Here is a 14,448-nt window from a genome sequence, read left to right as displayed (position 1 = left end):
TATAAACTTACGGTACAAAAACAACTGTGCGGATTCTTGGTTGTCCAATGAACTCACACTGTTTCTTTGTGTACAGTAAGTTTAAAACATTTGGCTCCAGGGGACCATTCAAACTTTCTGAGTGCGTACCACTTTTAAGAGCCATATGTTTTAAAGCTCCTCCCACTTTCAAAACTGGTAGATCACAGGTGCATTTCAGTTCTGACGAACACTTATTGGTATTTAGGTTCAATAAAATCGCCTCAATCTCAATAAATTTGATAATATCAGAATAATGTTGCTCAAATTCAGAAATTTTACCCCCACAAATATCAAATTCAGTGTCCTTAAATCCGCCATTTTAGGCTAATTCACTACATTATGAGCGCCATAATGTAAACTAATGGAAAGCACATTTTCTGTCAAACAATTTTACACCACCTTCTGACACACCCCAAATAATATTTAAAATAGCCCGTGCCGTTTATGCAGACCTCTACCAGAAAAAGTATTCCATATTAAATGTCAAGTCTGTAGTATACCTTTGTATGCTGTTCAAAGGACACCTCAGAAATGCATAGTACTGAAAAAATTCTATTGAAATTAGTGGTGTGTCAAAACCCACTTTGATTGGACTAATTAACATGTGGCCTGTGGAATGTCAAAATACACTTCGGTCGGTTTATCATATTGATAATGTTTTATTTTTGAATAATAAACCTCAAAGTTATATCGTACATGTATTTTGCCAACAAAATTGTTTTGTATTTTTGTGGCAGTGAAACTTTCCTTCAAAGATACCCGATATGCTACTCTTGAAGAAGATGGTGTTCTTAATATACCCGTCAGACGTGAAGGGTTTATGGGTCCTATCTCAGTTGGTAAGTGAAAGACTTCACAGTTGGTAAGAGAAAATACGCAAAAACTTGTAAAGAATTCAATTATTTTACACAAGTTTCAAACCACATCATTGTAACCAGGCCTGCTATGATAACAGAACTTGAAATATGAAGAGCTTTAGTTGCAAAAGCCCTTTCATCCACTTTTTGACTTGCTTTTTTAAATTGTGCAATTATGACTTGTTCGATTTGATTCATGTTGGTGTTGGATAAAGTGTTAATGAGAAACTAAAAGAATAGGTTTGGTACAATTTTCAAGCCTTCCTATTTATTTTATTATTTCTTTTATATCGCGCCTTCTGTGGATGAAAAGGCCATTGCAACTAAATAAATTTACCTCTTTTCTATAAACCACCTTTGCAATCAAATTTGAGCCCATTTTTACACTACTTTTTGTAACTTGACTAATGCATTCAAAATCAAAAAGAAAAAATGAAATATCTCATTTACGTTTTTTAATTATAAATTCTAATTAAATTCGGCAAAATGCCATTTTTTTGAATATTTCCAAAGCTACAACTTTTCTTAATTAAAATGATTTATTCAAACGTAGTGACCCCATAAACAGTTCCTTTTGGTTTTAGTTAAAGAACATTCAAGGCTACTATTATACATCAAAACACCAAACAAAACTATTAATTTTAAGTTCAGATTTCAGGAATTTCCTAAGATTGCTCAAACAGGAAATGTACAACATCTCCGGAAGGGAAGGTGATATGAAAGTCAAAGAACCACCAAAATGTGTATTTTTACCCACACTATAATGTCATACCAATAACTCAATTTCAGCCAGAGGGATTTTGCAAGTAAGCTCATCATTTAGCTTAATAGTCCGCAGGTCATTTTTAGCTTCATACTTCTCTACCATGCTCTTGCAGTTCAAAATGGTTTTAAAATATCTTCTTAAAGCATTCTAAAATATTATACTGTACCACACATTTCATATTCAGATGCCATAGTCTCATTGGATAATCCCGGTAGTGCAGAGGAGGGTGTGGATTACTATGCTCCAGCGACTATCATATTTGGCCAAGATGAATCAGAAGCATTTTTGCAAGTCACTATCGTTGATGACGATATCGATGAAGCTACTACCGAGTCGTTTAACTTAGAACTGGTAGCTCCATCCAATGGGCAGTTAGAGGATCCATCAAAGATACAAGGTGTTATCTTTGATAACGATGAAAAGGATGAAACTGATGGAAGTGGATATTCCTTAGGTATGACATTAATGTTTTGCATCAAAATTTTGGATTGAAGTACATGAAGCAAAAAGACTGAGCAAATCACGTGCTTCATATCTTAATAGCTCATTTGTGTCTTTGTTATTGTTGGTAAGCCTTTGTTTGGTTTCAGGATAATTATTAACATGTTGAGCCTTTCCTTGGAAATGCTTTGTATGGCCGATTTCAATTGACTTAAAGATTAGCAATGATAACGTTGTTTGGAACAAAATGCAGTCTAAAAATTAGATGCACAGATAACTGAGGTGCGTCTCATCGTACAAAAAATGAGGCTACATAATGCACGTACAGCAGAGTAATATACATCAGAGGTACATACATATTGGAGGAAATAAGAGATCGTGTAGACAATGATTCTACTAGCTTCTACTTCATGGGGGTGAAGAAAACAAGTCCAATAAAATTGTTTAAATATTTTTTGTTACTTTCTTTCAATAGGTTCTACAGCCATCGTATTCATTGGTCTTGGAGCTGGCTTTGGATTGCTAGCATTGGTTGCTTTGGTAGCAGGCGTCTGTATTTGTATGCGCATAGCCAATGCAAACAGACTCCGGAGATCTAGACAATACTTGGCACCTGCACCTAGGCCATACGAACTCACTCCAGCAGTGGCTCCCCCGTACGAACAAAGAGGAAGACCGTATTATTTGAGATAGATTTTACACAATTAAATAGAATTATACTTTGTAAAAAAAGTTTCTTTCTTGTAGACAGTAAAAGTGGATAGTAGATTGAGGTATTTCTCAACAAATAGCACGGTGTATATAACATTATTTTTATATTTCATTATTTTTTTTTGATTGCATAAATATAAGTAGCCTACGTAAAGTAAGAGTCTGTTTTTTTTCTTACCAGGCGGAAGCCGCCGTTTTGGTACTTGCCATTTTGCATATAACAGCAAAGAAAGGATAAAGGCTCGGTACGGCCGGTTTAATTACGCACTGTGCCAACGTTGCGGCAAATCCAAATCGGCAATTTCAAGACTTTTTTAAAATATCGGAGTTTTATCTGGTTCCCCTGTGATGCAATGCAGGTGAACATTGACAAGGATTTTGTACCAGCTTATTTTCATCCCAATTTGTAAATAAATTCAATAGATCATGGGAATGTGGTGGGAATTGCACTTTTTGCTCGCTACAAAAACAAATAGTCAAACAATAGTGTAAATCAAGTATTCCATTGTGTAATATTGTAGATATTGTTCTTTGGGTTTTGTAATAAAATAATATTACGTAAAGATTTATTATAAATAAGGTGAGTTTAACTTGTGATAATGTGTTCATTTCTTGTACCTTGTGAATAAATAGTATCTAATAGTAAAGAGGTAATTTAATGGGTCATGATTAAAAAAATTCTGCAAAGTGGCCACCCAGCAATAGTAGAGAGATTGCGAAGTTCTATACACAATGCGCGGTCCATGCTGTGTACGTGCGTCGTATTTTGACTATAAACCAGGCCTAACATGCCGCTTTAAATGTCAATATTCTTTGTATTTCAGTGCTTCCCGAATATTATGGTTGCCCCAAAACGCTTATTTGGGTAGATTAAGGACTACTACTAGCAAGACTTTTATTTCAAAATTATACTATTTCTTGAGGTAAATTAGTCACATGGCAAGAACCACGTTTTAACGTCCTCCATGCGTTACAAGTTTGAATCAAAGATGCAAATCACAATCTCTTGTTTGTATACCGTAGGTAGATAAGATATCACACGATTTCTGGTCATATTTTACCAGAAATCAAATCAAATTTTACTAAATCTGTTAAATTTGACAAAGATTCTTGTCAAATTGTAATAGAAATCACGTGAGATCTTATCATATTTTACAAGGATTATACAGTCAAATTTGACTGGATTGTAAAATGCCATAATCGCATCAACATTGACATAAACGACAACACATGTTAAAGTAAGAAACACAATATACTAAGAGAAGCGCCTTATTGATGTACGATTGTTGTTGGAAGTAGATAGTATTAGGGCGGGTGTAGGGGAACCCCCATTTCTACGAAATATATTTGCCGTTATAAAGCGAAGCAGGCCGGACAATTTACAATTTTCATAACCTGGATTCGCGGGATCCGGCCCAATATCATAATTTGCTTCCACAACCCTCGTTGCTGCAACTTCCCGAATTATTTATGTAGTTTTCAATTGTAACAATAACATAGCTCAAGTTGTTTTGTGAGCCACTAGATGTAAAGTAATTGATTAAAGGTGTCAAGATTAAATTTACCCGAGTGATATGTGTAATTCTTGGTTCATTATGGTATGAGGGAACGAAATCCGGAGTCTTCAACAAATTCAATGTCCCATGCAATAATCTTAGTCTTGTTTGTATTTATTTATCTGATAGGCTACATGTTAACCATTCCTTGCTTTTCTGGACCTATAGGCCTATTACTTTCTATAAACTTTGTATTTTGTCCTTTGTTGATAAAATGTTAACTTATTTGTGTCAATACATTTGACCTCTTACCACATCTGGCTTTAAAAATATGAACAATCCCTAATTTATGGCAATCTAAATCACTTACTTTTAAATGCATTTTTATTTGATCATTTAGCGGGAATTGGCAAATTCAAAATGTACTCATTTAGAGACAGCTTAGATATAGACACCTAGACCTTCGTGAACAACTCTAAATAGTGAGGGGCGTTTTTATTGTCATTCCATACTGCAGTTACTGTCCGTTTTCCTATACACAATACACAGTGCTCTCACCATTGACGCGTGACCTCTACAAATAGTGTATGTTAGAAGTATAGGGCATTGCCTAGTTAACGTCACTGTGTGAAAAATAACCGGCCAATATTTAAAGTATTCTCTGAAATTCTAGAAAATACAGTTTTGTAACATATCCTAGATTTTATGGCCTGTTGGTTCCAAAGGTCCATATTTGGAATCTTTTCTGAAGTTAATCATAGCGACCGAAATAATCTACCTGTTCAGACTTGTGATTTTGTCAACTCTGTCCCCGAATAGTTTGTTACCCTGCTTCCTTAAGTGAGTTATCACGCATGATTACAAAGCGGAGGTCCAGCATTCGCGACCAGTTCAGCCACTAGATATTTCCATCGTACTAGATATTTTTCTTGAGACTTTGGTGAAGTTTTGTGTATATCCTTGTTTTATCAGGGAACACCATCACTGCATCGGTGTCAAGGAAACCTACCACATCTAGATCTTAAATGATCCCATACTCATGGTACTGTGACACTTTCTACCATATATATTAGAACGAATGACGGTTAACCCTGGATGAATATGCATTATTTTATTTTATTTTTTATTTTATTCATCTGGCAATTAACGACAAAATTGGGAAAAAATCACAAATTGGGTCTACTGAGTTGCCAGGGAACACTGAAAGCACAAAAGAGCACTGTCACCACAAGGCGCAGCGCTCCCAACTCAGCAGACCCAACACATACAAATCATATTGAAAAAAAAAATACAAAAAGGCATCAATACAAATTAATCATCATTCTCCATATAGTGAGATTTGAGTTGAGATTTAAAAGTAGACTTGCTACAGGTGAGATATGAGTCTCTGATATCGGATGGAATTGAAGACCATAACACTGGAAAATTAATTAAAGGAATCTGTTTTAGGAGTGATTGATTGTTTAAAAATTAAAGCTTCATGTCTCGTATTAACACACCACCTGGAAAAAAGAAAGGGATTGGCATTAGTAAGACATGAACAAGCGAATGAAACAGACACATAAGTCCTTCTAGTTTTCAAAGTTGTGAGATTTTGAGTTCTGAGTCTGTCCTCATATGATTGAGCCCCCTTACGTTGACAAAGAATTGACCTAGTAGCACGATGCTGTATTTGTTCCAATTTATCAATATTACATTTCTTGTAAACATTCCAAACAGGCGAGCAGTAATCTAGTATTGGCAAAATGAGCGACTGGTAAAGTTTGAGTAGAACATAGGAGTTCTTCCCGCGACAATTCTGGTAAAAGCAAGTAATTTATTGCACTTTTTGAAAATGTTGTTGACATGACAATTCCACGAAAGATCACTGGAGACTGTTACACCTAGGAGACAAAGGTTATCAGTGGTAGCAAGACAAGTGTTATTGACGTGGTAGACTGGAACAGGTTTGTTTGTGCGCCTGCTTATGCACATGACTTGGCATTTAGATGGGTTTAATTGTAGAGCGTTATTGTTACCACCAGTTTAATTTGTCCAGATCAGATTGCAATATAGTAATATCCGTGTCATCTTTAATGATCCTGAAAATGAACGTGTCATCAGCATAGCGTACATGGGAGACTGAAGATGAAGATCGTTAACGTATATATTAAACAAAGGTGGGCCCAAAACAGATCCCCGAGGGACCCCAGATAATACATTGCTCCACTCAGAACTAGCACCCCGAAACGCATTATCGACGGCCAGTAAGGAATGATGTTATCCATTGCAATAAAGATCCGGGAATGCCGTAGGTCTTATGAAGCTTTTAAATGAGCACATGGTGTGAAATAGAATCAAATGCGCGACTGTAATCCACGGATATAAGATCGATACGCTCAGTTGGATTAGACCGACGATCAAGGGCGCCAAGCCATTCTGTGGCTTTATGTGATATAAAACAATTTCCCGTCTAGACTCAGAATCAGGGATTTCCCCTCGGCCCTCCTAACACTCAATTAAATTTACATAAAACATATTTGCTTTCATCATTATTTTCATTTACTGTCATTAGTAGCCGTAATGGGTTTTAAATGAGTGAAAACATTAGTGAAAAAATAGTTGCAAATTGCAACTATCAATTTATGATGGCCCAATGTATGAAGACATCTCTTTTATGCTCAAAATTATTGATTAACATTAATAAGTTTGAGGGTTGCATTCTGTGTATGTCCGTGAATATTTAGCTACATGTTGTAGCTAATATGTTAACAATGTTAAGGGCTCTGGTATGAGCGTTTGGGTAGTATTTTTGTGAGACATGAGAGCACATCAGACATATCGAAATTGCATTCTGAATCCCGAAACATGTCCTGTATATATTCAATATATATAGATCAAAATGTTTAATTGATCGTCGGTTTTTCAACCCAGCTACATACACTCACTTTAAGGGGGTACTACACCCCTGTCCAATTTTGTGCCTATTTTTGCATTTTTTCTCAAAAATTATAGTGCATTGGTGTCAAGTAAGATATGTATATTATAGGGGCAAGGACTATGACTACTGCACTGGAAATTTTATTTCAGCACAGACAACAGTTATGGAGTTACAGTCAAAAATGAGGGAAAACCAATATTTGATCAATAAATCAATAACTGCTTGCCTTGAGTTGCTGAATTTTTAGTGCAGTAGTTGTAGTTCTTGCCCCTATAATATACATATCTTACTTGTCACCAATGAACTATAATTTTTGAGAAAAATGCAAAAATAGGCACAAAGTTGGCCAGGGGTGTAGTACCCCCTTAAGTACATATCATTAGATTTATAAAGTTTACCTCGAGGACTGTTATATATCAAACATTTTACAATATCAAATTTTATTAATATATATATATAAATTATATTATATATATCGCGAATTTCAAAACAAATCAAAATTATTTGATATCAGAAGGACATTCTTTGTATCAGAATGCAATTCGATATGTCTGATGTGCTCTCATGTCCCACATAAAATATTGCCCAAACGCTCATACCAGAGCCCTTAAAGTACTGAAAAGATTTCTCATGACTTTGCACTTTACAGACAAATTAATGTCTGAAGTACTTTTGGCTACGATTAGCTCGTGTGATTAGCAGCTCATTATGAATGGCCAAGTGGTCCAAAAAACGTGTAAGACAAACGTGTATGAATGGCCAAGTGGTCCAAAAAAACGTGTAAGACAAACGTGTAAGGTTACACGTGTAAGAGTGCATCTTATACGTGTAAGGTTGCATCTTACACGTGTAAGAATGAAGCGGGATTCTGAAGTTGACGAATCACAGAGTAAGAAATCACAAACAACCAATCATCTTACGCGTTGCAAACTTCGACCAATAATATGTAAAGACGTTTTTAGATTTTGAATTTAATGATGGGCGATACGCGATATTATTGGCCGAGGATAAGTATAGAGCTCGTCACCATCATCGAAAACAAGGCATTTTCTAAATTTGTATGAGTGTCCTCAATGTCCTGTATTGTATACCGAAATTCTGTCAGGAATTGTTCCGATTGTTGGACTGTCATGGTCACATTCCGATTACTCTCACTTTCTGGTTACTTTTTCTCTGTTATCTGGAGTTAATTTGTACTCAATATCTACCGTGGTACATATCGATATTGTGGCTGAGATTATTCGACGCTCGTCGTATGTATAAACTGGAATACCGTCCATCCCTAATAGGCAATTCTTACGCGTGTAAGAAATGCTATGGCAAGATTTCATTGGTCAAAGATGAATACGCGTAAGATGATTGGTTGTTTGTGGTTTAAATATGGGTTCTTTATATATGATTCGTCAATTTAAGCAACTCGCTAGATTCTAAGACGTATAAGATGCGATCTTACATGTATAAGATGCAATCTTACACGTGTAAGATGCATCTTACACGTGTAAGGTTACACGTATAATCTTACACGTTTTTGGTCGCCTTGGCCATTCATATTTCTCACTTGACACAACCTGTGACATGTTCTATTTAAAAAATATTTTGTAGGGCAGGTGTTTCAAATTGTCTGGAGAACATTTTCTGCTATATTTTTTTTTAAATTTGTAACCTTCGAGTTCTTTTCCGTTTTCATGGCAATGGTTACACTTTTTGAAAATGATGTCATTTTACCCCCAAAATGTCACATTTTAACTAGCTATTTCTTTAAAACTAAATGTAGTAGCATCCCGGCAAACACAAAACGTTTTAAAACGTTTTAAACGGGTTATATTTTGGGTTTTGGTTTTGGTAAAAACGTTTTAATAACATTAAATGTTGGGTTTTATAAAGGTCATGAAAACTTTTAAAAACGTTTTGTATGAAAACACACAACAACAAAATTTTTAACATGTTGCCAAAATGTTATTGTAAAATATTTTTGCAAACATACATGTATTTTGCACAATATTCTTTTAACGCTTGAATAACATTGTGTTAGAATATGTTGCAGTACATTTTGCAATATGTTATGAAAACGTTTATACCCTTTTATATACCCTTTATCTAACCCAACATTTAAAATGTTTCTGGCAATAAACCTTTTGCGAATAAGGGACTGTCCATAATTTTCTCCATTTTAAGTTACGCACAAAGCGAGCGTAAGAGGGGGAGGGGGTAAAACCTTTGGGCGTGGTGCGTAAAGGGTGAGATGGAGGTATGTGTGTATCGAGTGTTTGGAATACAAATGTTTGTCATTGCGTTGTCTTTGTGAAGTGCATGACCATTTGCAAAATCTGACTCATCGATATTTAATTACAGATATCAATTTGGCTCTGAATATAATCAGCAGCAGGTGGTAAATGCCAAATGACAAGCAGCCCTTCCGTCTTGTCAATACAGCGATACCCACACTATGATCTATCATTTATTAATTATGATATTATTATCTTGTATGCAATTTTTAAAACAATGGAATTAAAACTGACATAATCTAAATGAACAAAGCGAATTAGAAAATGTAGTAGTTCAACACAGCAGTGCATAAAGTTTGAATGAGATACTGCAAGGTTATTTGAAAAATCAAACTGGTATTGGTTTACTTAAAAGGATGTTCAAGAGGCCAGCTACAGGTGTCCTTAAAGCATAGACCATAATAGATGGTCTATAGACCATATATTAGATGGTCTATGCTTAAAGCCCGAAGCTCATCTTCCTGGTTATTGATCACCGTCTGTACTATGTTATTATTATAATTTAAATAATGTAACTATTACGTGTGTTCCGTGTATGAAGCTGTGACTATAATTATTTTAACGACACACTAAAGGTGAATGCACCATATTCCTGGCTGCCGGGCTTCGATTTTTGTGTGGGTTATTAAATAGATGCGATGATGCTTCAACCGTTATTATAGTGTTTCCTGCACCAACAGGTAAGATGGCTTTTCGTGTCTCAGCATTTGCATATGGCTAATAATAAGACCGGGATTATTGGGGTGTGGAAGGGGTGTGTTTGTTTGTGCGTATGTTGCACATGGATGAAGATGATCAGCACTAGGTGTTTATCAATGCTGGATTTGCTTTGTTAAATTGATGAGAATCTACATATAATATAAACAACTTTGTATTTCAGTTCGTATTCCAGAAAAGTCGGTGCTACTGACGGTGGAGATCTATACATCTCAGGCAAAACGATATGGGTATGTGTGAATACTCCAATCTAGTAATACAACGTAAATGTGTCATACAGAAAAGAAACTAACAATTACTTCCCAATGGATGAAAGAGAATTATCACGTACTGGGTTGTCGTCTGACGCCGATGGCTGTGGCAGTATTGACAATAATCATGACAAAGAAAACGGAAAACCAATGGCTCATGAGGAAATTAAAGACACTTGCCAATACACACCGGATGATGAACATGAAGCACAATGTTCATCAAATGAATTCACAAATGCCTTGCAAGAAACTGGAAGAACAGGAGGAGATACCAGACGACCAGAAACTAACCACATTGAATCTGATGATGATCATGAATCAGCAAGCGAAGATGGCGAACATGGACCTCCACTAAAGGATACTAAAACGACAGAAGAACAGTTTATGCTGGCAATTGAAAGTGGCGAGGTAACTACTTTCATGGATATGCTTTCCTTAAGGGAACAACAGCTAAATTTGAATATAAACTACAAAAATGACAATGGACAGACTCCCTTGCGTCTTGCTATCACAGGAGGCAGTTCTGGTAAGTTAGTACTTTTATTTATAGTATCATCACCACCAATACTATTGTATATCAGTATAATACTTGTAAACATAAAATTATGACAATACATGGAGTTGAATATATTGCTGTGTGAAAAATAACCGGCCAATATTAAAAGTACTCTTCTAAAATTCTAGAAAATAAAGTTTTGTAACATGTCCTAAATTTTTAGCTAATTTAGGTGTTTGGAAATATTCGCACTTTGGTGTTTTAGGAAGGATATGTAAACGACAGATAACACCATTTTCAAGAATGTGGTTAACAATATGGAATACTGGACACTTCATCCCCTGGACACTTCATCCCCTGGACATTTCATCCCCTGGACATTTCATCCCCTCGTGTTAAAACGCTATTGTAGCGCGTAGCTTTGAGCGTGACAGTGAATCAAGAATGATGAATATAATAATTGTTTAGAATCTTGAACTTAGAAGGAACTAATATAAGGAAATTAATAATCTTATTTATCCAATGTATGCACCGTGTTCTGTTTGAGCTATCACCAGCTGATCACACACACGTATAATAATCGATCAATGTTGAATGGCAGCAGGGCCTATAATAGACTAATAGTTAATAATAGTTTATACATTCAATGAATTTACCTAAATTGAACAGTGCATACGCGCATATCTTTTGTTATTACTGTGAGTATTGTTATCATTATATTATTACTATTATTGTTAATATTATTAGGCATATTATTATTATTATTATTATTATTATTATTATTATTATTATTATTATTATTATTATTTACTGTGGGTTTTTTTGTTGATAGCTCAGACTATTTATTATTGTTATGTTAAGTGTATTCTCTTTTTTCCTGTTATTTATGTATTTATTATGTATTGTTTATTCATATATTTATTTATTTATTTATTTATTTATTTATTTATTTATTTATTTATTTATTTATTTATTTATTTATTTATTTATTTATTTATTTTTTTTTATTTATTTATTTTTTTTTTTTTTTTTATTATTTTATTATTATTTACTTAAAGTTGTTCATCTAACAAAATTAGTACATTTTTAATACTATTTATCTGTTTATTGTACCCGGTATATTGATAAATATGTCTGCATATGGAAGGATCATGGCAATATTTTTGTATTGTCCACTTGATGAGGTGATTAGCGCAATGTCATGTTATACAATAGGAACAATAGCCGAATGGTTACAGGAAGTTGAATTCTTTCAATCATTGACTGGTGTGCTATTAATCAATGGAATCTATAACTATATAATCAGTCGGGAATCTGTAATATAACCAGAGACTTATCACTGATAAGGTGCGATTAAAAGGTTCTAAAAGTAGTCAAGTACAAGGATAGTTAGAACTTATACTTGTAGGAGAATTAAATTAATACTAAACGGTAAAGACTAAGGAGTACTATACGCAAAATACTGGAATTCCATCAGTTCAACTGATAATAAATATCTGCATTATATTTTTTCTTTTTCTCCTGTTTTTGCCCATTTATTTTTCTTGCTTTCCTCCAAAGATCCCCTTCAACACCTCCAAAGATCCCATTTTTTCTTGTTTTCACCAAAAGCCATTTTTTGCTCCCAAGACCATTTTGTGGGGACACTCTAATACTGTTATAAGATCGGCAACCAAGTTTTAGAATATGGCTCAAAAACCTGCAGAAAGAACTGATTTTGGGGGTTTTCCGCACATGCATGTCATTTTACTATTAGAATCCCCCCCCCCCCCTCCCCGGAAACTTTAAAGTTTGAACTACGTGATTCCCGACAGAGTTTACATTCTGCATCTGTATGGATTACAATCCATGGCCCCTAAAGACCGGGTTATAAAAAATCGCACGACCGGCGACCGCAAATATTTAAATTTGATTTCTCTAAATTATATTTTCTAGATTAATTTTTCTAAAAGTAAGACAAACTCAGTTTCACCCCATACAAACTTGCTCAAAAATATTAATCAACATAATTTGTCAGTCGAGTATACATGTAAGTCCTATTTGTTCACCTGAAGATCATGTGGTTACTTATTTTGTTTATTTATTTGTTTGTTTGTTTATTTATTTTGTAGGAACTATTGCATTTGTTTGTTTATTTATTTATTTATTTATTTATTTATTTTAGGAACTGTTGCATTAATCCAACAATTCAAACAACATATATGTGTATTTACTTCCAAATCTTGGACCCCATTGGAAATAAGTTTACACATTTGCAGCTAGACTTTATGGGTTATCCTGGCATTCAGTTCGGCTTTTTGGTGTCTTTGCTTGTATCCATGTATTTCATATATGCTAAATTTGTGATAATCTGTGATTGATTGTATATTGTTCTTGTCGATTTTGCCGAATAACTATGAATGAATGAATGAATGTGTTTGATATACCTAGATTTGGAAGACGTGTGTGCACTCTATTCATTATTTTAGTTGTGCATGTCGTGTGTAGAGGCCCTGTACGGGTGTTACTGATAATGATAATCATAATAGTCATTATCAAATTTACATTCGTGATCGTAAGTTATTACGTATAGTCTATAATGTGAAATTCATGAAAATCCTATCATTCAACAAAGAATTTATCGGGTAACGCGTGGTGAGAAAAGCGCAACTTGACTCAGATCATGCAGCTAGCATCTGAGCTCATCTGTAAAATGAGTATTATGTGAGGAGGAGGTGGTCCAGGTTTTGGTACATTTATACCACTAAATCAAATTAAAAGACTAGAACAAAAGACGAACGATCAAGAAGGGCTCCCGTGTAAAAACTATAGACTTTGAGCATTTGTCCCCAAAAGACCCTACCATGCATAATCTGAGACGAAAATACCTAGTTAGTCTCAGACCATCATGACCATCTTATCTAGCTGTATCCCCATCATCACCATGCACTACATAATAATATTTGTAAATGAATGAAAGAAAGAAACTTGAGAAAAAAGGACTCTGGCGGGGAAGGACTCACAAAGACTGAGCTTTTCACCAAAAGACCCGTAAATACCATAGAGCTGTAACCCGTGCCCAAAGAACCCATGCACAGTATGTCAGCATTGATAGGCCTACTGAGGAGGTATGATAACTTGAACAATGTTAGTAGGAATGACCTTGAAAAGTGTCTGAAAAATAGAAGATGTCAGTTATATTCCGGTCTGAAACTATCAGACAATATTTTAAAAACATTATTAACATCAACAATTTGCAACAAACCCAAATTATGAAAAAATCACCACAGGGTAGTTTTATATTTCTCCATTTACGATCCTGCCCAAAAGTGTCTCCTTTTGATATACCACGTCACAACTACATGTATTTGAATGGGGCTTAACTTTGTCATATGTGGTGTCCTCATTTTTGACAAATGTTTCATTTCGAAAATACCTAAAGGATTTGATCCGATTTGTGCATGATGATGGATGCATCATAATATTTCGGGTCGTGCTTGTACACGCC

General features: G+C 34.8%; 2 protein-coding genes across 3 annotated transcripts in view; both read left to right on the top strand.

The window, feature by feature from the left end:
• Window positions 1-4,356, top strand: part of LOC140155948 (uncharacterized) — a 54,438-nt gene extending 50,082 nt beyond the window's left edge. For both annotated transcript variants that reach the window (XM_072178982.1, XM_072178980.1), the window contains exons 28-30: window positions 759-860; window positions 1,829-2,098; window positions 2,561-4,356. In XM_072178982.1, coding sequence (XP_072035083.1) covers window positions 759-860; window positions 1,829-2,098; window positions 2,561-2,778 — 590 coding nt within the window. In that variant the 3' untranslated portion in view covers window positions 2,779-4,356. The remainder of the gene's footprint in view (window positions 1-758; window positions 861-1,828; window positions 2,099-2,560) is intronic.
• A 5,709-nt stretch (window positions 4,357-10,065) lies between these two features.
• The window catches only part of LOC140155947 (short transient receptor potential channel 5-like), a 29,394-nt gene continuing 25,011 nt past the window's right edge, over window positions 10,066-14,448 (top strand). Inside the window, exons 1-2 of the mRNA XM_072178979.1 lie at window positions 10,066-10,177; window positions 10,378-10,991. Coding sequence (XP_072035080.1) covers window positions 10,520-10,991 — 472 coding nt within the window. The 5' untranslated portion in view covers window positions 10,066-10,177; window positions 10,378-10,519. The remainder of the gene's footprint in view (window positions 10,178-10,377; window positions 10,992-14,448) is intronic.

The sequence above is a fragment of the Amphiura filiformis genome, chromosome 6 (assembly GCF_039555335.1).
Source record: "Amphiura filiformis chromosome 6, Afil_fr2py, whole genome shotgun sequence".
Lineage (NCBI taxonomy): Eukaryota > Metazoa > Echinodermata > Ophiuroidea > Amphilepidida > Amphiuridae > Amphiura > Amphiura filiformis.
Note: the sequence above shows the minus strand (reverse complement) of the source record. Positions and strands in the feature narration are given on the sequence as shown.